General features: G+C 36.8%; 1 protein-coding gene across 2 annotated transcripts in view; it reads left to right on the top strand.

The window, feature by feature from the left end:
* NPAS3 (neuronal PAS domain protein 3) overlaps nt 1-26,196 on the top strand; it is a 596,576-nt gene that overhangs the window by 567,877 nt on the left and 2,503 nt on the right. For both annotated transcript variants that reach the window (XM_042871090.1, XM_042871100.1), the window contains 3 exons: nt 4,479-4,585; nt 20,532-20,679; nt 23,761-23,876. In XM_042871090.1, coding sequence (XP_042727024.1) covers nt 4,479-4,585; nt 20,532-20,679; nt 23,761-23,876 — 371 coding nt within the window. The remainder of the gene's footprint in view (nt 1-4,478; nt 4,586-20,531; nt 20,680-23,760; nt 23,877-26,196) is intronic.

Consider the following 26,196-nt stretch of genomic DNA (forward strand, 5'->3'; position numbering starts at 1 on the left):
CTAAAAGAAAACTTTAGCCTTAGTATGTGATTTGACTGTGACCTACACTGGTGGTAATGGAAAGCAGCTACCACTGCAGAGCTCATCAATGGTCTCTGTGAAATGAATTTCTGGTATCTGTCCAGTTCCTAATTAACAGATTTCCTTTTAACGAAATCACATGCACTTACTGTTACCTTTGCTGGCAACCTCAATGGGAGAAAAAAAGCCAGGAATGAAATGGATGTGGAAAATGAACTATTCCATCAGGTCAACTATAATATAAATTTTTGGATTGCGTTAGAAAGATTTACACTTCTCTGCTGGCCATTTGGCATTTTTAAGAACCCTACACTGTGTGTGTTTGTGTTTAATTAAACAGTTTTTTCAAACTTCCCATGCATTTACATGTAGAAATTAGTACTTAAAATTCCTTGAGAAAGGCATCACTGAAAAACCTAAAGTGCATCGCACATGGAATGCTGTTTGGAAGTCACAAAGAAAAAGCCAGTAACATGGTAAACTATGGTAAGCTAGCTGATTTACTTATGCAAGAAAACATTGAGCATAGTAACATTTTTCATTAGAAAAGGTAAAGACAATATCATAAAGTTGCTTTTCCCTGTCTATAATGGATTTCTTACACAGTAGGGTGGAATGCATATGATGATACTTGAATTTATGTTGCAATAGTTACATTTTTAAGACTCAGTGGCAGTGTTAAAAAATTATAAAAGGAATTTCAAATAGTAGAAACTGTTCTGCCAGGACTGAGAGGTGAATGTTAGCTCAGTGAGACAGCGGGGCTTCCACTCCTGAAAAATAGTGTTAGATTGGCAGGACTTAAATTTCATAGCAGGCACATAGTAGAATAAGACTATTAAAGCTGGAGGAATGGAAAGGGCAAAAGAAGGCAAGGAAGTAACTGAACAGCTGATATGAAGCTGTCAGATGAATTATCTGGGCATGTGCCAAGGCCATTCTCTGACTCAAGGAAGTTGGTATCTCTCTTCTGGGGCTATAGAAAAGAAGTTTAAGTATCCTTTCCTGAATATATGGGCTTGACTCCTGGCATTTGGGGGCAGCAGGGAAATTCTTTGTGGTGTAACAGTAAAGCAAGTGCAATGCTGATGAAAACGGAAAAATAGATCCTTGCTGGGGAAGCCATAAGCATTATTTATGGAGCAATGGGGAATTACTAGCAGCAGCAGGGAGTATGGAGCAGAAGCCATGCTACTTAACCAAAATAAATGCTCACAGTGGACCATTGGATCAGCAGGGGTGAGATCAACAGTACTCCTATTTTTCCAAGCAGTTGCCTGATTGCAGTAGTGGGGAGTGAAAGTGACATAAGTCTTTGGGTGCATCTTGTTAGTTTATTCTGAATGAAGATATCTGCATCAGAATCCTGGAGTCACTGCAGAAATTAATCAACAACTGTTGACATCCTTTTGAAACAAGATCAGTTAGTACACTGGCTCTTTCTAAGAATTAATATTTTATTCTGTGATTATGGAATGGAGATGTAAATTTCAATATGTCAATCCATGTGCCTGCTATCCAAATGTGAAATTCACGTCATCTAAACTTCATCACTTAGTGTAAGATAGTCTAGAATTTATTTTAGTCAGTGGAGTGAGAACGGCACCTTCAGAGGATAAGCCATCTTGGATTATGATAAAGGAACTAAAACCAAAATAGAGTCCACTGCTAGAAGACAGTGTAAAGTGTGCTTTCAGTATCAACTTACTATATATCATAAATATAAGGGGATTGGCCTGTTGGTATGACAGTAGTTGCCAATAGTTACTTAAGATGTGCAAAAAGAGTCTTGTTTACAGAGATTCAAGTGCAAGTATCTGCACATTTTTGTCCTAATTCAGCAAAGCACATATCTCTGTCTTTAAATTTCAGTTATGTTAGTAGTCCTGTAATTCAGTGGAACCACCAATCTGTTCACAGGTAAACCTGTACTTATGTTTTAGAGGATGGACATCTGCCTATTCAGCAGAACTGAGTTCCTACTGATCTACCTGTTGCTTTAGCATTTTGTTGGGCTGGGAGCTATAAGACCTAGTGCTCTAAAATATAACATTTCTTCCTTTTCTCTCTTTTAGTGATCTATTTTGCATCTTAGATACTTTTGGTATGAGTGTCCTCTTTGATGTAGTTTCTTTCCCTTCTGATTTTGGTGTCATTGCTTCTCAATGATCATCATATACATCTCTAGATTCTTTCCGTTTCTTCCATTTTTTTTTAATCTAAAGAAAAAAATCTTTTATCCTTTACATGTCTGTTTTGAAGAGCCATTTCTTAATATTTTCCTTAAATTTAAGAGACTGAATTTGCTTCTACAGTTGCCTTACTTTGTTCATTTTTAAGTGTTAAAACTTTACAGAAACACTCTGCTGCATAGACGCAAAATACACCTGAGTCAAATTTACCAGAGTGCAGAATGACAGTCCTCCATGTGAACTGTAGCAACCATAGTCTGGGTGCATCATGGGGCTGTGGCTGTGATGCTGCACAGCCTATTTCTCCCCTTCTACAACACAGCTGCTCCCATACTTCTAGCGGACCACGTCTGTGTTGTTAAATAACACAAACATGACGGTTCGAGCTGTCATATCCTTTCCCTGCAGCCTCTGGAACAATCATATGAGGAGCAGGAGTGACAGAACTCTTGGTCCTGTCAAAATCTGTCAAGAGACTGTTCTTTATTTATGTACTGGACTTCTCCCTCAACTTGAAGCATAGCCATCTCCAAACAGAAATACAATATTCTTAGGCCAAAGAGAGAACAAAAAACGCTAATGAGGAGAGTATAGAGCTGAGAAAAAGAGAGGCTTGAGTTTTTGTTCCTGTACTATTTTTGTTCTATGTATCATTTACACACTTGGTTTTGTATAAAAAATAATATACAGTCCAGAGAACAGAAAACTTTTAATGTCAGACTCCATTTGTTCTGATAAGGTATCTTATCACTGGTCAGAGTTCCTAGGTCCTTTGCTTGATGGCTGCTAATTCGCTGTGCAAACTAAGTAGTGTAACTCAGCAGGAGTAGGGAGTCCCACTACCACCATCCCAGACTTCTTTATCTGATGAACGTTGTCATCTCCCAGTAGGTAGAAGAGATGCATTTCAACTGTGAACAGTTGTGGTGAACAGTAGATGGGTATCCCTACATAGGTATCCCACATCTGGCTAAATACTATAATACTAAACAGTCCTTTGACTTCAACATGCTCTGCAAGTGGGACAAGACTGTTGTGTTTTATGCTAAACTTGATCTGACAGTCTGGCAAATCTGAGTCCATGTGTTTCTCCTGTGACAGTTTTGCAGGGGTTTAATATGGACAATGCAGCCAATCGGTGCTGCTGTTGCGCTATCTAATACTTCATTCTTCTTCCTCCTCCAGCCTTCCCTGTCTATGCACTTTCGGATAGTTTTGCCAGTCAGTGCCTAAAGGTTTGTGCTCGCCACCTCTGCCTGCTGGGAGCCCCTGGGACCTGTGTGGTCCAGTTTCTGTTTGATCTCCTCACTGGCGTGTACTCTGTATCGCAATTCTGTTGTTTCAGCTGTCTGGTTCTATCAAGACATTTGGTGTTTCTTACAACTCTCTTAAATGGATGCCTATTATGGCTTACAACTGTGAAGTGGGCTTAAACCCAACCATTATAGCATGCTTTAAACTTTAAGGATTATTCAATTTCCAGAAAACAATCTTACTTTTAATTGCTGGTATGTGCAAGGCATTTTCCAAATGTTTTGTTTTCTCTACTGCACTTAAGAGCATTGTTATTTTGGTACTCAATGACAAAAGTTTGCACAGGCTCACAGACACAAAGGTCTGAAGAATAGATTTTAAAGTCTCTATGTGCAATAAACAACAAAGTCCCAGTTGAAAGGGCCCAGAGTGAAAGCTGAGCTCCCAAATGAATTAGACTAAAAAAGATAACACCCTGAGGCATCTGTATGTCTCAGCATTTAAATTATATCCCTTGAAATATCAGTTTGGACTTAGTGCCAAGGGATGGTTGAAGATCTTTTTCATGAATATACGCAATAGAAGACCAATCTGTTTAAATGAAATGTCTCTAATCATTTGTTATAAACATACCATAGTTTTGCTTTATTGTGCAATTTTGAATCATCTTGGTCCTTTAATAAAGGTTTAGGATTGTTGCAAATGCTTTACAGCTTCATGGAATTATACAGTCTTGGTGTTACACTACAACAAGAATAGGGAACAAAATAACTTTTCACTTACTCAGTGAATTATATGACTTTGAGGTTTTTTTTTAAAACTGATTTCTCTTTGTTTTTAAGGCTTCTTCTTATTAGTGCAGGTATGTTTGGTTTGAATTTATGGAAGAGACTTCATGACATTATTACAGTGGTGAAAAAATTATTTTGCAGATTTCATTTTCTTAGCCACTTCGCAATTATTGTGTTCTTTTCCTTCTTTAATTAAAAATTTCATTTTTTTCCTTTTTAGGATTAGTGATTACATGGATTTGACCCCTGTAGATATCGTAGGAAAGAGATGTTATCACTTTATTCATGCTGAAGATGTGGAAGGCATCAGGCATAGTCACTTGGACTGTAAGTACCTCCATTTTTTGTCAAAATAATCTGCTATCAGATTGTTCCTGAACCACTGTTTATATTTCTTGACTGGAAGCCTACATCATGCAGCTGCTTTTTTTCATTACAGAACTTCATAGGGGGTAGCACAAATTTAGGTTTTTGTATCAGTTATTTTCAAGTCTTTCTATAGATACATAGCATAACTCACATATGTTGGAATAAAAAATTGTATTTGTGTTACTAGAGTTTCCAGTAGCTGTTCGTGCACATGTTCTGTGCATTATTTTACTCCCTCAAAGAGGTATTGCTTACATGAGAAACACCTTTTCTACACAGAAAACGAACTCCTCTCGTTTTTTGTTTGAGTCATAACACGGAGGTCAAAAACCAGCATATTTGGGATTTCACCAGATTGTTCAGTACAGAACTGAGCTACATCTTCACCAGTGTTTAAACCACGCAGTGCATTTACATCTAAACAGCCTCAATCATCTAAGTCCCTGTTATTTCCACACGGGTAGTATCTGATGATCAGGATGAGGGAAATGCAAGTACAGAAATGTTTCAAGAGACAAACGTTACCAGAGAGCATGTGTCTCTGTATGGGGGAAGGGAGGTTCAGCTTGATTCCTTGTAATTAAACTCTTTATATTCTTCTTATTAAAAGCCATAGGGCCTAATTCTTTTCTTGTTGAGATCTGTTGACTTCAGTGATGGTGCTCCTGATTTACCCTGGTATGAAAAGAGACTTAAACCCATAATCTCTAGTTTATCTGTGCCTGCAGATAATTCTTTGGAAGTTTCAGTGACTGACTGCGTTTATGATTGACTTGTATGTTTTTCTAATTTAAAAGGCCATCTGAAAGCTGCTTCTCTCACATTTGAATAGCTCTGCTTTTTCGAAGTCTTTATAATGTAGAATTTGGTGAATCCAGCACCATGTCCTGTTAGTACTCACTAGTGAAAGGGTAGCAACCCAAATCCAGCTACCTTTATTAAGTTCTTAGAGAACTACACAAGATGTTAGAAGGCATTATAAATCTTTGGTCCCTTTGCTTGATACGTAAGAAAGATAGTAGAATAACTTTAACTGGAAAGCAAGACAGGAAGGACCACTTCTATGATAATATCTGGCAGCCAACACTACTATCAAGTTCTGTTAGCTTTCAAATAGTCCCTCAAATTACTTGCAGGTAAGGTGCATTTAGCATAAGAAGGTCAGGTTAGATAAAATTCTGTGGAAAAAAATCAACTATTCTTAATGAAAAATAAATGGCCATTCTGCATCATTTACATTTGGATGTTTTAATATCCACAAGGATATGGCAGTTGATAAAAACGAAGGAACAACCCGAGAAACCTACTGGGTTCTCTTGAAACTGGAAGTCAAAAAATGACAAGTTGCTTTTCCACTGAATTATGTGACCAAGGAAATAAAAGATATTTATGACTGAGAGTTAGCATACCACCTGGCAGAGATGAACATCCCATTTGAAAAAGACCTTAATCTTCTGAATGACCACTTCTCTCTGAAATAGAATATGCTTTATGAAACATTCATCTTCAGAAAACTTAGAGAGTTCTTTCTCAAACAGTGCAGTGCAGTGCTGTGTGGCCTAGCGTATGAGCACTGGGCTAGCACTCAGGAGACCCCTGTGATTGCTTCACATTGCTGTAGATGTTTCTGCTCTCACTGTATGTCTGACTTCAGCAGAGTTCCAAACTTTTTCTGTAACTATAGCATAAATATTCTTTCTAGGCTCAATATTTTCAGTAGGTGAGGTCACTTAGTTAGGTCTTTTATTTACAGGTGTTCTCATGGCGTATAGGAACAGGATGTTCATAAAATCATTCAGGCTGGGAGGAACTCTGGAACACTGTCTGAATCAAAATTGATTCATAGCAAATTTTTTAGGTCTTTGGCTAGCTGGTCTTGAAAACCTTCAAGGACAAGTATGCCACAACTTATCTGAGCAGCCTATTCCAACTACCCTTAATAAGGGCTTAATTATCACCACAGTGATTTTTTTTTTTTTTTTCCATCTGGCTAGTTAGAATTTCCCTGTTTTGATTGTGCAGCTCATAGCTGCATCTTAGCAGACTGTTAGGTCTCCCAAAGCCACCTCTTCCTCAGATCAAGCACACCTGTCCCTACAGGTTGAGTGCTTCAGCTCCTAACATCTTGATAGCCCTCTGTTGAGCTCACTGAAGTTGTCACTATTTCACTTGTACTGGAGTGCCCCAATTTGATGTTATTTTCCAGCTGCAGCATAAAAAAGGTCAAGTAAAGGGAAATAATGACTTTCTGTGATCTACTGGTTATCCCCTTTTGTACAGCCCGTAAAGCACACTGCTAGTTTGTGCTTAGTCTGTTGTCCACCAGGACCACTGGGTCCTTTTCAGCAAAGCAGCTACCCAGCCAGTCACTTCACAGCCTGTAGCATTACAGGGAGTCTGTCCATCCCAGGTACAGGCATTTGTTTTTTCATGTTGTTCAGAATCATGCTCTGGATGAACAATCATGAAGTTTAAATTAGACTTGGGAATAGCTCAGTAAGTATACTTGCCCATTATAACTGCTGCAAAGGTTGAAGTGATGCCCAAAGAGATGCTTGATTTTTCTAGCATTTGGAAAAGTACTTTGTAGAAATGCCATGGGAAAGAAATCATAAAACTCCAAAATACTTTATAGCAAGTTTTCCATCACAGAAAATCAAGCTTAAACAAATCTAGAAAGATAAAATCCTTGTTTCAGTTTTTAAAAAAAATAATAAATTAAATTAGAAAAAAGAGCTAAAATTCAAGAATCTGCAACACTGGCTGTAGAAGGTAAGAGACAGCAGAACTGTAGTTTCCCTAAATAGATAAAGCAGGACGTTTGTCAGTCCTATGCAGAATGCTTGCTTGATATGGATAAAAAGCAGTGTTATACAATGTTTTAAAGAGCAGCTGGAAGCTGAAATATCAGTTAAAAGGCCCTGTGAAAAAGTAATGCAGGACTTGAGAAAGCATCAATCTGAAGATGTATTTGGTAGATGCTTACAGAGAGCATATAAAAATCTGATAGCTTTTTAAAGGACAGAAAATAGTTTTTAAAGATTAAAACAAGAATCCCAAATTGTATTGGTAAATCTAAGAGTAAGAAGAAACACAAATAAAACTGTTACTGTTGCCTGTTAATTGACAAAATATTAGGAAAAAATGGAAAAAATAAGACGAGTATATGCTCCCTTCTCATCCAGGTTATTCAAAGGCATCAAAGAGGGAAACAAACAAAGATGAAAATGCTGCACAAAATCATACAAAAAAAAAAAATAAAGCTGTTGATGGCTTCAGATCATAGCAACCTATTAGAAACTGTGAAAAACAGGCCTTGTTAACTCTATTTCAGATAAAAGAAGATAAAAGCTGTTTCAGGAATGTGACAATAACAAGTATAATGGTGAAGAAGGTCTACGGGACTATAACAGTAACAACAATCTTTTGTAAGGGAACTGCTGCCCTAATTAAAGGTCAGCTACAGTCAATGGAAAACCTTTCATTGCTTCAAAGGATATGGGGATTATGTCTTAAAAAAGCAAATTTATAGAGATCCAAGTCCTGACCCCAACAAAGTAAATAGCAAAAATTCCACAAGGTTCAGTGGAGTCTAGATTTCTACTTTGTGAGTTATGTTAGTTAAAGCTTAATGAGACCTCACCTGGAGTGCTGTGTCCAGATATGAAGTCCTTAGTACAGAAGAGACGCGGATGTGTTGGAGTGAATCCAGAGGAGAGGCATGAAAATGAGCCAGCAGATGGAACACCTTTCCTGTGCAGACAGACTGAGAGAACTGAGGACGTTCAGGAGAAGCGAAGGCTTTGGTGAGACCTCATAGTAGCCTTTATCGGGGGACTATAAGAAAGAAGGGACAGACTTTCATAGGTTTTTGTTGTGACAGGACATGGGGAAATGATTTCAGACTAAAACAAGGTGGATTTAGGTTGGATATAAGAAGAAAGTTTTTTACAGTAATGATGGTGAGGCACTGGAGCAGGTTGCCCAGAGGGGTGTTGGGTGCCTCATCTCTGGAGACATTTAAAGTCAGACTGGATAGGGCTCTGAGCAACCTGATGTAGCTGTAGGTGTCTCTGCTTATTGCGGGGGAGTTGCAGTGGATGGCCTTTAAGGATCCCTTCCAACTCAAACGATTCTATGATTTTAAGATTCTAATGCCCTTATGAATTGGTAAAATAACATTTATACTTTACCTGTACGTGTTCCTGCATCTATTCCAACACAGTAATATACAGTGACAATCCATAAATTACTGAAGCAAAAGCTTTTCTCAGATATAAATAAAAAGGGATACCATTTCTGTCTTGTTTCATACAAGCCAATTGATTGGTGTTACAATTTCACCTTATTAATGTATTTCCTATTTTGTAAGACTTCTTGGTTTCAGAAGTTAGGGAAATTTTTCATTTGTTAATCTTTGATGCATTTTTGAATGAATTGCTTGTAGAATCCTGACTGATACCACTTACAATAAATCAAGTCTCTCACTGAGAGAATAGTTACAATGTGCTGTAGTACACAGTCCAGCATCACAACACATCTGATGGCTCAGCTGACACCCCACAACTGACTTAGCTGCAATAGCTTGTGTTTGAATATGAGATCTCAAAAATTGCAAGTCTGGCCATACCCTGGCTCAGATACCATCCCTAATCCTACTCTGTATAACACAGTTAGAATGTGTGGCATGAAAAGAGTAGAAGCTGAATGGTTTACACTGCATAGTTAAACATCTAGGACTAACATACTGAGAAGACCCCTTACAACTAGGTTACTTTTAAGAATAGAAAAGATGGTAGGGTCTCTCTTGCTATTTACCTCTGCCTAGAAACATTGCAGGGCTGAACTTCATATCAAGCAAAGAAAAGCCATGAATCTCTTTGCATGGGTAGAATTGTCTTTGCTCCAATGGTAAGAAAGTGATATAACAGATGGCAGGATACATTTTATGTCAAATCAATGTTAGAAATCAAGCAATTGAATAAAATTACTGATGTATTAGACAGAAGACTGTCTTTAAGATTCAGCAAGGATAATCAGTACTGTTGTACAGATTGAAATATTATGCATGTGTACTTCTCTTTGGTTACCACTGTTATACAGAGGTCTGTGACTATCTTTCTGATTTAAGAAGCAAATATGCTGGTGTCATATACTATAGGAGTACATTTTTCATTGAACTGAAAAAATGAATGATCCTCACTGAAAAGTAACTTCAGGTATTTGCTGTTGCAGTTCAATGAAGATCATTAAGAATGCTGCAAAGATGCATTTAAAGCATTTAAAAGGCTAGACCTCCAAAAGCAGCAGTGACTATACTTTTGGACAAATATAGATCAATGTGCCACCGTCTCAAAATGAATATATTGCTTGTAAAAGTACTGTCAAAAGTATATACTGGCATATAATACATGTTTTCTTCATTTTGGAATCTTAATTGAGGTCTAAATTCAGAAACCTGACACTGACAAAAAAGATATCTGCTGTTCTTAGCTATTGCATAGAAAATATCATCCTACTCTTTCAGGATTTGATTTACAGCTATAAGAAATACAATTCCTCAGTAACAGTGAGCCAGGGCAGTTCATTTCCCATAAAGCAAAGGTCTCTGATGAGTGTGTTTCGTAGCATTCCCTTTCATCTACTTTATCTGGTTTTCAGTGGTTAGAATAATCCAGCATTTCTGAAAATAAAATGCTGCACATTCACCTTTATCATGGCTCCCATGTTTTTCAAGGGGTATTACCCCCTCAGTCTGCTTTTGAATAAATAATATATTCATTATTTCTTTTACTTATGTTCAGTAGAAAAATCCTATTGCTGTACAAAATATTACTTAGTGCTTTAGCCTACCAGCTGTAGTTGAACTAACCCTTTTAACTTATGCACATCAGTTATACTTTTTTTTATTCTCTTAATAACCTCAAATACATGAAAAACAAATAGAATGAGTTGATAATTTCTAACAGTAAAATACACTTCAGATATTTTGCTATCACGCTGTGGAATAACTCTGCAATGTCAAGTAGCACACAATTAGTAAAACTGTAGGGGGAAAAAAAGAAGTGTTTTGATCCTGAGGAATTTTTATCCTAATCAGATCGAAATTTCAATGCTCTTGTAGTGCTTAATATCTTCAATCACCAAAAAAAATCAAACTGATTCCAATGTCAGGTTTTGCATTCTGGGACTGAAATAAAATGCTAAAATATACAAATGAATCTCATGTTTGTACAAGTTTATTATCATCGCTAAAAAGCAAGATTGATTCTAAATTAGGTTGATAGAATGTCTGGCATTTAGCTAATTCTTAAACCAAACTCGCCTGGCATCTTGATGACAGCCTAGTGTATCTCTTTGTCAGAGTGTTGTACAGTTTTCCTCCTTGTCTATACCATGCCCATATCGTGGCCAGCAGTGATTTCTGCAGTGCAGACCACCATCCTTATGACCTTTCAATTGGAGATGGTGGAGATAGAGCAAGATGAGGGTATAAGAGAGAAGAAAATGGAAGAAACTGAAACATGTAAAGAAAACATTTTTTTAATTCACACTAGGAAAAGAATGAAAATGGAATTTGTTTCCAACCCATACCTAGCATTTGTTTTTCAGAACTAGTGAATCACCCAAGCTTAGTAACAAAGAGCATGTATGACTGATATCTTTTAGCCACTTTCTGAAATCCTGTAACTGTAGCATTTGCTCCTGCAACTGTTTCTTTCAGCTATGCTGATCTGTCTAGCGCATTTTCTTTTTCTGCTCTCTGATCAATGCCAGTTACTTTAGAAGAAGGTAGAAAATACTGTGATTTTCAATTATGTATGTTGCACCCTCTTTTTTTTTTCTGTATTACACTGTTTATTCAAGGTTTATTCACTGTTCAAGATATAAGAATTTATACCACTGCCTACATTTCTGTTTTGGAGCAGGTCCTGTACTATTGTAATATTGAGTATTCTAATTTTCTCCTTAAATATTCACGTATCTCAAATCTCGATAAATTTTTAATCTTTATAGTATCTTATTGCTAAGTTTTTCACGTACTAGTTTTATATCACTAGGCAAATGTTTTTTGTATGTAAAATATATTATTCATCAGAAGCATCAGGTCTTTTAGATAGTCAACAAACTGGAGAAGTTAACTGGAGAAGTTACATAGATAAAACTTAAGCTATTTAAACCACTGACTGCTGAACTTGCTATTTCGTAATTCCAGAATATTGCCTTCTCCAGCTTGCAGTATACAATTATTTTGCAAGATGCCTCAAATACAGTTTCCAGCAAAACTATTTTATTTAATTCCTGGTGTTATTTCATCTTCAAATTAAATCCAACTCTTTGATGCAGTACTGATTATTATGTCCCCATTTCAGTTTGTAGGCTCTCCATTGTAAGTCTTTCACAGCTCGCTTTTTGTTTCCCCAGTTGACCATTAGTCAGTGAAATATCCTGCCTGCTAAATGGCCTCCGCACATTTGTCACTTGCCACTAAAACTAAGGGAGGAAAGTGAACTGTTATGAAAGTGTACGAAAGTGTACTCAGGAGATATTTTCATGGCAAGGAAAATTGCAAGAGAAAGACAGGAAAAGAAAGTTTGGTTGATATGCCAAGTACTGTCTAAGGCAATTAACTACTCTTCAGAAATCTGCCTTTACTTCCACATTTGAAGTCTTTTTTTAAGCTCCAAATATAAGCTCAATTTTCATTTGAAGCCACTGTAATGGGCTTCTATCCTAGTGCATTGGTCAGCTGAAAATTACACCTAGCTTCTTCTCCTACTTGCATTTTTACTTGCATTCCTATTACAAATGCATGTAGGACTGGCTTTGTAAGTACAGCTTGATTTGCCAGTTACTCCCTTAACCATTTTCTTTATTTTTTCTACAGATTTTTGTGCTCAAAATTTCCAACCCATTGATTAATTTATACTTCTTTGATATTCATGTTATGATAGATTGCAGAACAACATGGTGAATTGCAAGACTGTGGGAATATCTAAAAAGAGAGGAATATATAAGATTTTATCATGTATGTCCAGCAGCGTTACCTTCACTCTGACCACTAAATTATTTTTGTCATCACTTTGCTACCTGCCATCTGGCTGCACCTCTATAAATGTATGCCATTTTAGAAAGGAAGGGGAAAAGTACTTCCAGTCACATATCCTTTACCTTTGCTGTTGAGATTTGCTCTGAGATTATTGAGACTAAAAACATTACTTTATAAAGTAAGTTAGAAGCAGAGTGAGTGTTGCTCCATTGAAAATCCAGGGAAAATGTAACATTTTTTTGTAATTTCATAGGCTGTGAAATACTGCATCCTGAAATGAAACTATGCTAATGTATGAAGAGGCTGTTACAGATCTTTCTAGAGTTTTAGAAATACATTAGCACTACGTTTCTCTTTTTTTCTGTTCTTTTTTCTTTTTCAAAGGTCTGGGCAGTTGACCTATTGTCTCTGAGGGAGACTGTTTCCAAAGCCAGAAGGATATGAAAATAGTATCAGTAAAATCTGTAGCACATATCAAATATGAGATAGTGTGGCAACAGAACTTATTAGCACTCCTGTAAAAGAACCTGCATAAATCACCTGTAGTCTTGATATCCATGTGCAATGTGGTCAGTGGTGGATCAATATTATTTTTTTGATATCTGGTAACTTACAAAGCAAGTGGGCCGCTGTCTGAGACTTTGGCCCAGTGGGGATTTTGGGAATGCCCTGCCAATCATCTGAAGCCTTTGTAACTAACCTGCACAGACTGTTAGGCATTGGTTCTGTGATCATAAGAAACTTATTTATTCAGACATTATTTTATTCTTATTTTATATGAGTTGAGGGCAAGGGGAGAGTAGTGCTAAGGTATCTTTGTAGGGCTTGAAGTTTTGCTGGGATTTTTAATAATTATTATTCTTTTTACAGTGATCAGGTTTAAAAAGGGCACTATGTTTTAAATATGCCTTATGTCATTCACTGCCAATAGTGAGATGATGGTAAATCTTTGTGGGTTTAAAGGCATTCAGACATTCAGTTGTGCCATGCTACCATGACACTGTACTGATCTCTTTTCTGCAGTGTCTAAGCTGAGAAAACTATATTCATTTTGCTCAGTACAAGCATCCATACAGAGACTCAATCCATAAACAAAAGCATAGTTTAAAGGATAGTATCCTTTCACTCAAAACAGGCCATCTTTAATGTATGAAATTCAGAAGGAAAATTAATATAGTTGCCAATCTGCTTCTGTGTTCTGATCAGCCTCTGTGAAACCACTGTTTCCTATTTGTAGGAGATATAGCTGTGTATAGTTCACTGATAAATTTGGCATGGAAAGGGTTATGTTCTAAAGTCATTAATCTTACATAGATTTTCATATGATGGACATTAATATTACTGGAGAGATGGAGAACAGATTTAAGCTTCTTGAGCAAGCAGGGCCAAATTTCTCCTCTGATGTTGCATTTTAGTACCTGAAGGCAAAATTTGGATCTGGGATTTCATTTTCCCCTCCAGTTTGAACAGACAGAGTTCATTAATGATAATGGAAGTTCTGTCTGAAGTTGGTGTTCAAAGCAGGCTTGAGTTTCTAAAGGACCGTTTCAATATTAGCAGAAGGAAATCACTTTATGGCAGAATTGAAGTTTTAAAAGTCACAGGGAGATAGACAAATCACATGGGAGAGGAAAAGTTAAGAAGGGGAAAAGAAAACCTAGAGAATCTTAGGTGGAAAAAATCTGGAGTTTATTTTTCAATCCATTTTATTATTAAATAAATATAGTTTATTTACATCATTTCTATCTGTATAAAGAAGAGTTTTCTGATATACACGTTGTAATCTTCCATAAGAGTGCATCCGGTGATACACTGAATTAGATAGTATGACTGTCATGAGTCTATTACATTTGTTCAATATCTACGTAATATTTTAAAATAAACATCCTACCTGGCATGGTATATTCTTGATAATAGTTATTGTTAAACATAAGTTTTCAGGATAAGAAGACAATTTTTAAGTGATGGACCATGGGTAATGGTATGTATTAGCCACCATGTAAGGAGGAGGAGAAAAAAAAAGTTCAGTTTTTCTAAATGGTTGATTACATCCTTGAGTAGAGGTTTTGGTTTCACTTAAAATTTTTGCCTAATTTGTCAGGTGTTTAAGTATGTAGCATCCTCACGCTGGATGATTTAGCAATATTACATACTGCAGAAGTAAGCAATCAATTGCCATGCACAGCATTTTGAGAGTAAATGCATATGCTTAAAACAATTTCATGTTAATGGAGGAGTTAGATGGGAGTTTGGGTACCAGTATATAGTTTTCCTTCAGGAATAGAACCTGCTCTTTCCCACTCGACTTTGGAAAAGATGAGATAAGCAAGTATTACTGCATAATATCAACAGCACGTTAGCAGCCAAGGTCTCAGAAAGTAAGTGTTATTGACACAATACACCAAATTCTACCCAAACCTAAAAAGATGTTCTGATGAGAGACTGGAAATATCCCAGGGCTGGTAAGCAGCTATTTGCAGTAAGAGGAGATATAGCAATATGATCCATGGGGACATCAGTGACAGAATGGTGTCATTTTTGCCCGAGCAACCTGCTGTGGAAGCAATGCTTTCAGCCTGCTGTGTAGAGAGCAAATTTGTGCACAAGCTTTGCTAACATCCCCTTATGTTCACCCCACCCAGTGTAGGAAATGATAAATCAAAGTGTTTGCAGAGATGACATGTTTGCTCGTAGTGTATCTATGGGTCTTTCATTATTTATCTCATAATTTTGTTTAAGTACCAGATATCACTTGGCATTACTAAATATTGTTCAGTCCTTTGTTCTCATTGCTAAAATCCAGTCTGTGTATGCCTACTATTTAAAACATCTAACTCACTAATTGCAAAATCTATAGAAAAGTCCTTAGAACATCAAAGGCTCACTTGATCCTCGGAGCTGTTATAAATGAAAAACTGTCTCTGTTACAAGCAAATAAGGCACTTAATGCACTCTTTCTGGCTGTGATGCTATTTTTCCTGTGGGTTTTGAAAATGACCTTCCTGTAAGTATCAAGGACTGTAACTTTTCAGATAAAGAAACTGGTTCTTGTTTTAAGTCTATGCCAGGCTCATTCCCCTATAGCCCACAGTTTTCAAAAAGAGAAGAAAAAGTAATCCAGAATTAAAAAAAAAAAAAAAAAAAAAAAAAACCTCTGTTTCCAGAGCAAGTTACCCTGTCAGCTTGCCTTGGGCCTTAGGTGGAGAAGTAGAGATTAAAGAGTCAGTATTCCTTTTCATGTTTCGTCTGCCAGTTTTGTGAATGTAGAAAGAGTACTTGTGGCTGTAGCTAAGTATCCAACTGTGGTATTAAATATGGCATTTTCATTCTATTGCAGTAAATTAAAAACACTTTTATAAGTTTATTACAACAGGAATTTGGTATCAATACTATATTCAGTCATTGATAAAGGTATTACAAGGAGAAGGCTGAATAGCACAGCAGATGTAACCTCAGTATTTTCACTAATTATAAAGAACCTCTTTGTGAGGCTGTGTGAATATGTAAGATGATCTCATCATTTCCTATTTACTCAATACTTACCTGAATACGCAATATAGTGTAGCTTTTAAATGCATACGCACATGAGTAGAATGTCCTTTTGTAAGAGACCTTGCTAAAAGACTGCTTTTGATATACAATTTCTTCATCTCCTCTTCAAACTGAATTAAGCTACTTCCTTCTTTTAAAACACAACTCACTATTTAGAAGCTTTGGCTTTGATTTCTCAGAACAGCCTCACAGGAAGAAACCATGTTCTTTTTCCTTTTGTAACCATATTTCTGAAGACAAACTTGTACTGATTTATTTTGATTTCTGAACAGAAATAGGTTCCTGCAAAGAACACTGACTGTTTCTTCTTCTCCCCCCTCCTTTGCTGTACTGCTACAAGTATATTGCTGAGCACAAAGCTACCAAGGAAAACTGAAATCCCTCTGTTGGGAACAGTGTACATAGCAATATATTCATACTTTGAGAAACAAGTGAGATTTTTAATTTAGTTTTTAGCATTACGTACTGTGCATTTCTTGCATGCTAACCACTGAATTGAAGCTGAGTAAGTAATGTCTAAGCAAATTTTATACAAGTTTAACATCTACCATTTTAGGGAATATATCACTCATTTTAAAACATTAGCCCTCAGTAATTAACTTTGACTAAAGGTTTTATATAGATACTTGTGTATATATACATATATATGTATAATTATGTGTTTTCTTTTTCCTAGTATGTAGAATTTTCATTCTCTTCCTCACAGTTATACTGATGGTAAAAATTGCTCCTGACAGCTATTTAGCTGAGAAGTCAGTGTTTGAAAGATTTCTCTATATTTCCATACAACTTGGCTTGGTAACAAGGTCTTTTTTCTCCTCTCTGTTATAAGTACGTAACTTCCATTAACATTTTGGAGACATGCATGTATTGGCAGGAGAAACAAAGTCTGTAAGAGAAGTCACCTTTTGTGCTGTTCTTACAAATAGGCTGATATACCCAATCCTGCACAATCGCATCCAACTTCAGTCATCTGAGAAATCCCACTGATGTGGTCCCAAGTCTTACTTTCCCACATACTTTGTCTGCCAGGCTGGATATTCCATGTATGTTTTTCTAAATAGAAAACAGTTTTGCTAGCAATTTTGGTAACAAACAGAAACTTAAAACTCTGTATTTCTCAGTGTACAAAAACACAGATCTGAATTCAGTAAGGGAATTGTCTTAAATACATTCTGATTAACCTCAGAATGTGTTCCAAATGCTATTATATTTTCCTAAATTTATGCTAAACTGAAATGGGTTATCTGTTACTAGTAACAAAACATAACTTCAAAAGCACAGCTTAAGTTGGACTAATTCTGTACTTCATTTATTCTCAAAACCAGTAACTTTATTAATGGACTCCCCATACCTGTAAACTGAAGATCCTTAAATAATACTATAAATTAGAAAACATATCAGATGTTTTCATTCTTTCTCTTGCATCACATTGAGAATTTTTTTTTCCAAGCTACAGTATGATCTTTCAAACCTGGGTTGAGTCTATCCAGTATACTCTCAAAGGATGTAAGAACTAGATTCAGCAACACAGCACAGCACAGCTGGTCTGCCAGACAATCTCTTTACAGAGAGAATTTTTATATTGAATCGTGGGACTTCCTCAAGAGCATGGTCCACAAATCTCTCATATGAAATGTGCCTTAGACAGTTACAGGGAGAAAAATTCTATGTATGTGGCAATATATCTGAGCTGGCCAAATAGAGAGGGGGAATTTGCAGGAACATGAACCTCATGGAAAGCCTATTTTCAAGATAGTATTTCAGATTTTCTTTGGGCGCTCAGTAGTTCGAGAGCCTGAACTCTGTAGATTTTTTGCATGCAACACCTATACATTGAATTCTGGCTTAAAAAAGCACATTTTCCTTCAGAAATGGCTTGTAAGGTTTTAGTTTTCCCTCTTTCCATAGCTCTGAAATGAATGCTCAGTGCAGCTCATGACACAGATTTTTCCAGTGGTGCCAATGTACCTCTTACAACCAATGTAAGAGGCACTGAAGGAGGAAATGTCCAGAATGAAATGGACTGAAAGGACTAGAGGATCTGGGTCTCCATAACTATCACTGTGCAGAATTGCTGTGTCAAGTCACTGTATGGTGACTCACCTTGACTTCCAAATATCCACTATGGGCAATTATGAGGATTCATCCTTTAATACTTATATATCATGGTAAATTTGGGTAGAAATTGTTATAAAGAGGACAGCACAAACGATAGGTACGTCTGCAGGTAGAATTTACTAGTTACTGCATGTAACTGTGGGTGTGCAGCTTTCAGGAGAGGAAACAATTGCATGCATATGGAGACTTCCATGCATATGGATATTACTGTCAGCTGAAAACGAGAGCATTTTGAATGTTCTTTTTTACTGAAATGGAAAAGTCTACCATAATCAAAACTTACAGCAGTTTCATCCCTTATTTTTCATAACTAATGAATTTGGACTAATTTGTGTGAGATTGTTTTATAAAGTAGCATGCAACATTGGTTTGACAGAAATGCTGGGTAGTCAGTTGTAAATATCTTTATTCTACTGTATAATGAAGTTTTGATGCCGATGAATTACTGTAGCAGGATACTTAGAGTTTGGAATACAAAAATAAAAAATTGGGAACAGTTACGGATCTTTTCTAGAAACAGACCTAGTTGAGTAGAGACTGCTGCAAAACAAAAGGACTCAGATCACACACATATTTGTTCATATTGCAGCTGAGTCTGACATTGAACTTTTTACATGCTCTTATTCATTCAACTGTTGACAAATCAGAGTAGGGGGGGGACTCCGAGGTAGGAAAAAATCCGCGTATGTAGGGCTGCCTCTGTAAATGTCCTTTTTCTGTAGATATATGTACAGGGATCGTACAGGGATCTAGATACAGATACACAGAAATGTATAATTGGGGGTATAGACATTTGGTTAACTTGAAAGCTCCAAAGTATAATTTGTCACATTTATGGCACGAACTTTAACTGCCTTAAATACTTACTCTTTTCGAAAGTGACTTTTTTCTTTTCCCTTTGCAAAAAATAAAAAATAAAAAAATATAAATGTACTTCATGAAACCATTGTATATGAAGCACTTATTAGCCGTAATTAAATGGACAATATGAATTTACTACATCTTTAGGACTCTGGCTTGTTCTGGTTTAGAGCAAGATGATTAATGCAAATACATATTACTTGAGATAACCATTTAGCAGCTAATTTAGCCAAATTTATTACAGCAGTTAGAGGTTTTTCATTTTAGCAGACGGAGACAAGGACATGACAAAAGCAGAAGGAGTATACGAATGCACAGTGCCCTCTAGTGTACAAAGCTTCACAGGATTAGTGAGAATTGCAGACAAGAGCAAGCATTCATGTAACAATAGTACCCAGATTTTGTATAGTTTAGATTTTCTTTAAAACTATGCAGCGTCCATCCTTTGAAACATTTGCATTTCATCCCATTTTCCTGACACTGTGGCATCAGGCACAAAGCAAATCCATTTCAATTTGGCAATATTTTGGTTGAAGTGTTACTTTAAACATGTGTATTTTTAAGCCTTCTTTCTGCAAGCATATAATAGCATCGTTTCACATTACTGATTTCTTTTACTTGTTTCTCTGTTTCTTAGCATATTTCAAACGTTGGAGAGAGCTGTCACTCTTTGGCTCTAACCAAGTCATTCTGTGCTTCCCTTAGGCCTCTTTCTCAGTCTGCTGGTGGATTTACTTTGCTCGGGTAGAAGTAAATTCTCCCAAGACTTTCCCCCTACTGACCAGTGGAGATTTGGTTCATCTGAGAACTGTAAATTCTGTTTGACAAGATCAAAGAAACAGATGTATAAGTTCAGTAGTTGATATCGCCTGCAATAAGGAGAAATGATCAAAGCAGCAGGGGTAGAGTATCTTCCCAAACCTTTCAAATATCCAGAATCTCAAAGAGGTCTACCTAGGAGCTATGAATAAATCACATATAAATTTGCCTCTTTTTTTTCTTTTTCTTTCTTACAGTTTGAGTGCATTGGAAATGTCCACATAGCAATAAGTATTCTGTGAGCCAAAGAGATTTGTAGTTCTTTTCACTTTTCTTCTTTCACTAGAGTTTCCAAAACCAGATTAAAAGTAAACTTTAAAAGCTTGTAAAGCATACAAGCCATCATACTGAGCATCAGATGCCATTTGCCATCTCATTAAACCTAAACGAAGTTCAGAATCTTTTGCTCAAACATGTTGGATGTTGTACAATGCAGATCATTTTACTACAGTTCTAATATGCAATATATCTTGTTTCTATTCTACTTGTATTTTTCCCCAGTGTTAAATAAGGGTCAGTGTGTAACAAAGTATTACCGCTGGATGCAGAAGAATGGAGGTTATATCTGGATACAGTCTAGTGCAACCATAGCTGTCAATGCCAAGAATGCAAGTGAGAAGAATATCATCTGGGTCAATTACCTTCTCAGGTACATCTTCCAATCCCTTCTCTCTCTTGAACTGCTCTCTCTATTGCTTAACTGTGCTTGTGAGAGTTTTAGGAAAAAACAATTGCTTGCTGTAGAGTATTAATGAAAACAACTTTTTCCTGTGGTCTGCTATTTGGTTGAATGTATTAAGAAATCTGTCACATCTCAGTACACTGGAATATTTTTGAATTATTATGCTGCTTTAGCATTCAAGTAAACCTTCCATCATTTTACTGCATGCCTTCACTGTCCTGAAGTCTACCCAACCTGAGCTGAAATGTAGAAAATTCACGCCAACTTGCAGTGGCTGTATTATAAAATATGGCATGAAGTGCTGGGCACTCGTTTATTTGGTTACTAAAAATGCATGGAAGCAAACTTCCTAGACGACTATGAAAAAGAAAGGTGTCTCTGAAAAATATTCAGCTCTCACTCTGAAAAGCAGAATTTTCTCAGAAGAAAAATCTTGAAATAATGTGTTACTCTTATAACTATTTGATGGTATTCACTTTTAAAACTGCAAAATAGGATTCACAAGCAAAAGTAGTTTTTAAGATTATTTGAAACCAAAACAGTGAAAGATTCTTCCCTGAAAAATTCTGTTTTACCAAGCACAAGTGTTTTCAAAGGACAGGTTTCTGAGCTCAAGGGAAGGCCAACAGCCAGTGAGAGACAGTGAATTATAAACCTGACCTTTCTCATCTGAAAATACTTTTCAACACATTCGGTCCTGTTAGTGTTCAATAAGATTGGGAGATTTTCTGTTTCATTCCAGAGCAAACAAAACAAATAAAATTTGAAACCTTGAGATTGTTGAGAAATGCAATTGTCATTTTCTGGCCTGTTCTCCCTTTAAATTGCTTGTCGTGGTTTGCTACATTCCCTTTGATGCTGTGAGAGCTCAAAGTGATCTGCAGGGGTTAGAGCGTGACTTTATGCCAACTCCAGCAAGCCCATGCCTGCCTAAACTTGCATGTTGAATTACTTTTGATATCCCTATTGAGGAAGAGAGGGAAGCAACCCCCAGCAGGAGAGCACTGAGGGAGCCCATGAGAAACCTTCCATGGAGATGGAGTGTAATCTGACTGGTGTTAGTTGCCCTGCCTTCTGCCCTGCTATGATTAAGCATGGGTGTTTCCAAAGATATCTTTATCCTTCAATTTTTGTGTCTTCTTTAAAAAAAGTGGATGCTCATCATCCACAGAGTAAAGTGTTAGCTGAGCCTGCAAGAGAGAGGCAGAATGCGGCATTTCAAGAGTTCAGCTTGAGCCTGCCAATTCTGCACTGGAAGTACACCTTCAATGTCCCAATACTAACAGGGCTTCATACTGCTCAGAAATGTATTCATTTTCTATTAAAAAAAAATATAAACAGTTGCCTCTGCCCCCTTTGCTGCTTTTCAGACAGTTTCTGAACTCAATCCTTAAATGTTCTATGAAATTATTTTCTGTAGCAACAGACTAAATCTAACAAAAAAAAGGAGAGAAACAGTGTGGTCTTACTCAAGACTGCTTCCAAAATTGACTTTTCTACTGCATTCCCTTCACTGATTTGCTAGAGAAAGATTAATTTCTTCAGTTAATTTGTATTTTTAATTTAGATTTATCTTAGTACTGGAATCCACGAAGGGTCCAAACCATATTTTAATGGCAGATCAAGGCATAATTAGGTCTACTCTGAGCCAGAGTAGACTGGTCTGTATACATTTCCATGCATTAGAAAGTACGATTCAGCTGTCTGCAAAGAGATAGACTAATTATAGCGTCAGGGAGGATTAATGCTGTTCTTGTTCCAGCAACTTGTTATTCGCAGTGTGAAAGCCCTCAAGCATCTTTTGCTTACAGGGGGCAAATTTGGGGACTGCCCTGGGATGCAACAGAATAAAGTCACTTTGTCAGGACAAAACCATAAAGATGATAATTGTATGAATGGCATTTCAGTGTGAGCTGTGTGAACTCTGAATTTTCTCACTACGCTGTAATAGACTGAATATGGACACAATGTCATTGTGATAGTGTGTCAGTCACCCCTAGTCCTGCCTCACATTGTTCTACACAGGACTGCAGATTTTCTGCTCTATCACGGGGAAGGAATTTGAGTTGCTTAGAAATGTTCATCTATTCAAAAATGATTAAAGACTTTGTTTACTTTCAACATTCCAATGCCACTTTTGTGCAGCTGTGTTCCTCTCTCTTTGCACTGGTTTGGAAAAGGAACACATTTTGGAAAGTGCAAACCAGGAAAAAGCTTAGCTTTTTCTTCAGTTTCTCTGTTAGTGTAGCTTTTTTGCATTGCAGTCGTGTTCGTTGCTAACAAGTCACAGGTGAGCACCACATGAGCAGCTGAAGATATGATTATAATGGGTGTGTTGACAGTTCTTTATCCCTAACATATGCATCTTAACATGCATATGTGCATCTGTCATAGAGTGGTTGCTTACAGTTTCTTGGTGATGTGGATCCATGTGTGCAATATTTTAAATATATATATATTTAAGGATATATATATCCTTTTTAGTTATCTCCTGGCCAAGCTCTTTGGAGTAGTGGTCATTTCCTCTAGCCCTAACTGATCACCTTCTTACTAATTTTATGCATGATCTGTTTGTTGAGAAAAATCACTTGTTAAAATGGCCCTGGGAAGGTTGATATATTTTTACAGAGATAATTCTAATAGATGTTGGTGGTGGAAGAGAAACAGGCTGGAAAAGTTACAGCACACTCCTTGTATTTCCAAGCACAGTAATGGATGGAGTTGAAATAGAAATATTCTGTTGTTCAATGATGGCACAGTATGTTAGATATCATACAAACCACTGTGTCCCACTTTGGTAAGAATACTTTCTTAGCTCTGAAACTTCACTAGAATGAAACAGTTTTTATACCTGATCAACATAATTATTTGACAGACTATTAACATACCTTCATAAAATCCCTGCTGTAAAGCTCTAAGGAAACAAAAACATATGGTTCTGTGTTTGCTCTGCTATTCTTTCTGTTTATGTTCTCTGATATGTAAAGAAGAAAAAACATGCAACTACAAATCATCCAATTATGGTTATATATGCTGTCTCTTCTTCAGTAACCCAGAGTACAAGGACACTCCCATGGATATTGCACAACTTCCTCATCTGCCAGAGAAAACCTCAGAATCCTCAGAGACCTCTGACTCTGAATCAGACTCAAAGGACAATTCAGGTAACACAAATGATGTATCCTTCTTTATAGTCACAAAAGGTCCATGACATAAGAGCCACATGGTTGCCTTTCCAACAGCTTCTCAATGTTTCTCAAGGAGTGTTTTGTTACAACAGCAAAAAATCCTGTAGAATTAAGTTGAAGAAATCCAAGACAGTATTTTAATAACCTCAGCATTTTCACAGTATCTCAATTTCCTCAAAGTTTCTATTAATTCTGTGGCTACATCCTTGCCTACACTGCACTGAACAAAATATTTGGGTCTCCAGCTAAGCTTCATAAAGAGGTGTTTGCCTTATGAAAGACCATGGAATTGTAACTGTTGAATATAATTATAGTTTTTATATTTCAAAAGCAGTCAAACTTTCTGAACATAAATATCCACCATCAGTCTCCATGACCTTTTTTCTTATAGAAATGCTTTTTTTATGATTATTAGTCTCACTGGGGAACAACGAAGACTGCAAGGTTTTAGGGTCTTCTTGGGTTAAAATAATTACGATTTATTGGAAGGTATAGGTTCAAGCACTTTTTTCTAAGCTCTTAAAGTCTAGGATTCAGCTATGTTTTAAAAGCTAAATGTAATTATCAAACTTAATATATAAATTAGTTTTACAGATGGTCCATGCACAGATGATTCACTGTGATTATACATGCCCAGGTACAGATTAACTAGCTTTTAAAGGAAAATGTTTGTCCATGGCCCAAGCTGAGGTTACTTGACTGCAGCACATATATATGATAACATTTAAAAAAGAAAAGAAGAACCAAAATTGGAAAAAAGCACTACTGTGTGTGCTTCCTTTATACTGTCTTGTTTCTAAATAGCCAAAGAGCACACATGTGAAGAAAAGTTTGCATTTCTCATGAGCACTCTAAGTTTCTCCAGGTAAGATATACACATATGGTCATAACTCCTAAGGCTGACTCAGACCAAGAGGGTATTCTTTAATGGTGCAGAGATGCGTACATCCTAGAAGATGTCTACAAGCCTTACTAGACAGCAAAAGAGAGGGTTGTTTCTTGCAAAATAGTTAAACAGAAATTGCAAGGGATCTGAAATCAGAGCACTGTATTGGATGCAACCAACAAGTTCAGTTCAAGCTCTGATAGAATCCCAGACAAATTTTGTGCAGTTTTAGAATCCTTCACCATAAACCCACACTTGTCCAACTAGAAATCAGGTCTAGAAGACAACATCTTTAAAAATTATAAGTGAAACTCAGACCCAGATGGCTGCAGTTTGGAGTGTTGTGGCTCTTCATTTGTTTCTGTGGGTTTTGTTTTTCAAAATGAGAGGTCTCTCTGTTGTTAATGACTCAAGCAGAAGTCTCTCCAAGCAACTTACTTGAAATTAATACAAAGTGTATTGCCCTGAATCCTCAGGCAGCTTCCCCATCAGGCCTACCTGCTCCAGAGTTTCCAGCTCTGTTTGGTATTAACATGGCTTCAGGAGTAACCATTCTGTAAAAGAAAACTGCCCCTTCCCCTCTCAAACACAAATGTACTGAAAGGGGCAGTACTTGGCCCTGATGAGTGGAAAAAAAAGAAATCTTTTATTTCCCAACAAAAGATATCTAGCTGTTTTGTAAAAGACGGGGTCTCCTGAAGCCTTTCATGACCCTTTCAAACACAGCATGATAATGGAGAGTATTCATTCTCATGAGTCCAGTGGACTAGAGTGTTTATCTCATCCGTATTCAAATTAGGTAAAAAAAATCTAAAATACAACTGAAAGAATTCAGGCAAGAAGAGTGACAGCTTCTCAGTGCTGTAGATGGGCTGCTTTCAATGGCCCTTAGATGATTTGGATCAATCGAGAATTTAATTCGCTGCCTGAATCTTTTTTTCTGTGTTTTTTTTCCCTTGCCCTTCAAGAGAATATGAAAAGCCAGGCTAGCAACGTAACAAAATTGTTTAAACTGGTTTATTCATTCAGATTTATACACATATGACCTGCTTCTCCTCTCAATACTGGAGGAGAGTGGCAGAAATTCCACAGTAGTCAGAGTAGCTGTGTCTCTTCGAAGTGGTGAAGGTGAAGGAAAATGAGATGACTAAGAATCCTCATTAGTTAATAGTGCTACATTTTGATGCCTTCCCACTTGAGGAGAACACATAAGTGAAAGAACAATAATCAGAGCATAATGGTCATAATGGGATTGTTCACTGACTCCTCTTCCTTCAGGTGAAACAGGGCTCTCGTGCTCACAGTTGTAAAGACAGTTCTTACCAACAGAGCAGATATCAAGGGCTCCTCATCCAAGGTGCCTTAGTATATGCTCAAGAAAAATTCAGGCCAGACAGATAGCACAGGCCT

This window comes from Lagopus leucura, unplaced genomic scaffold (assembly GCF_019238085.1).
Source record: "Lagopus leucura isolate 7727_CA_CO unplaced genomic scaffold, USGS_WTPT01 Super-Scaffold_1, whole genome shotgun sequence".
Taxonomy (NCBI): Eukaryota; Metazoa; Chordata; class Aves; order Galliformes; family Phasianidae; genus Lagopus; species Lagopus leucura.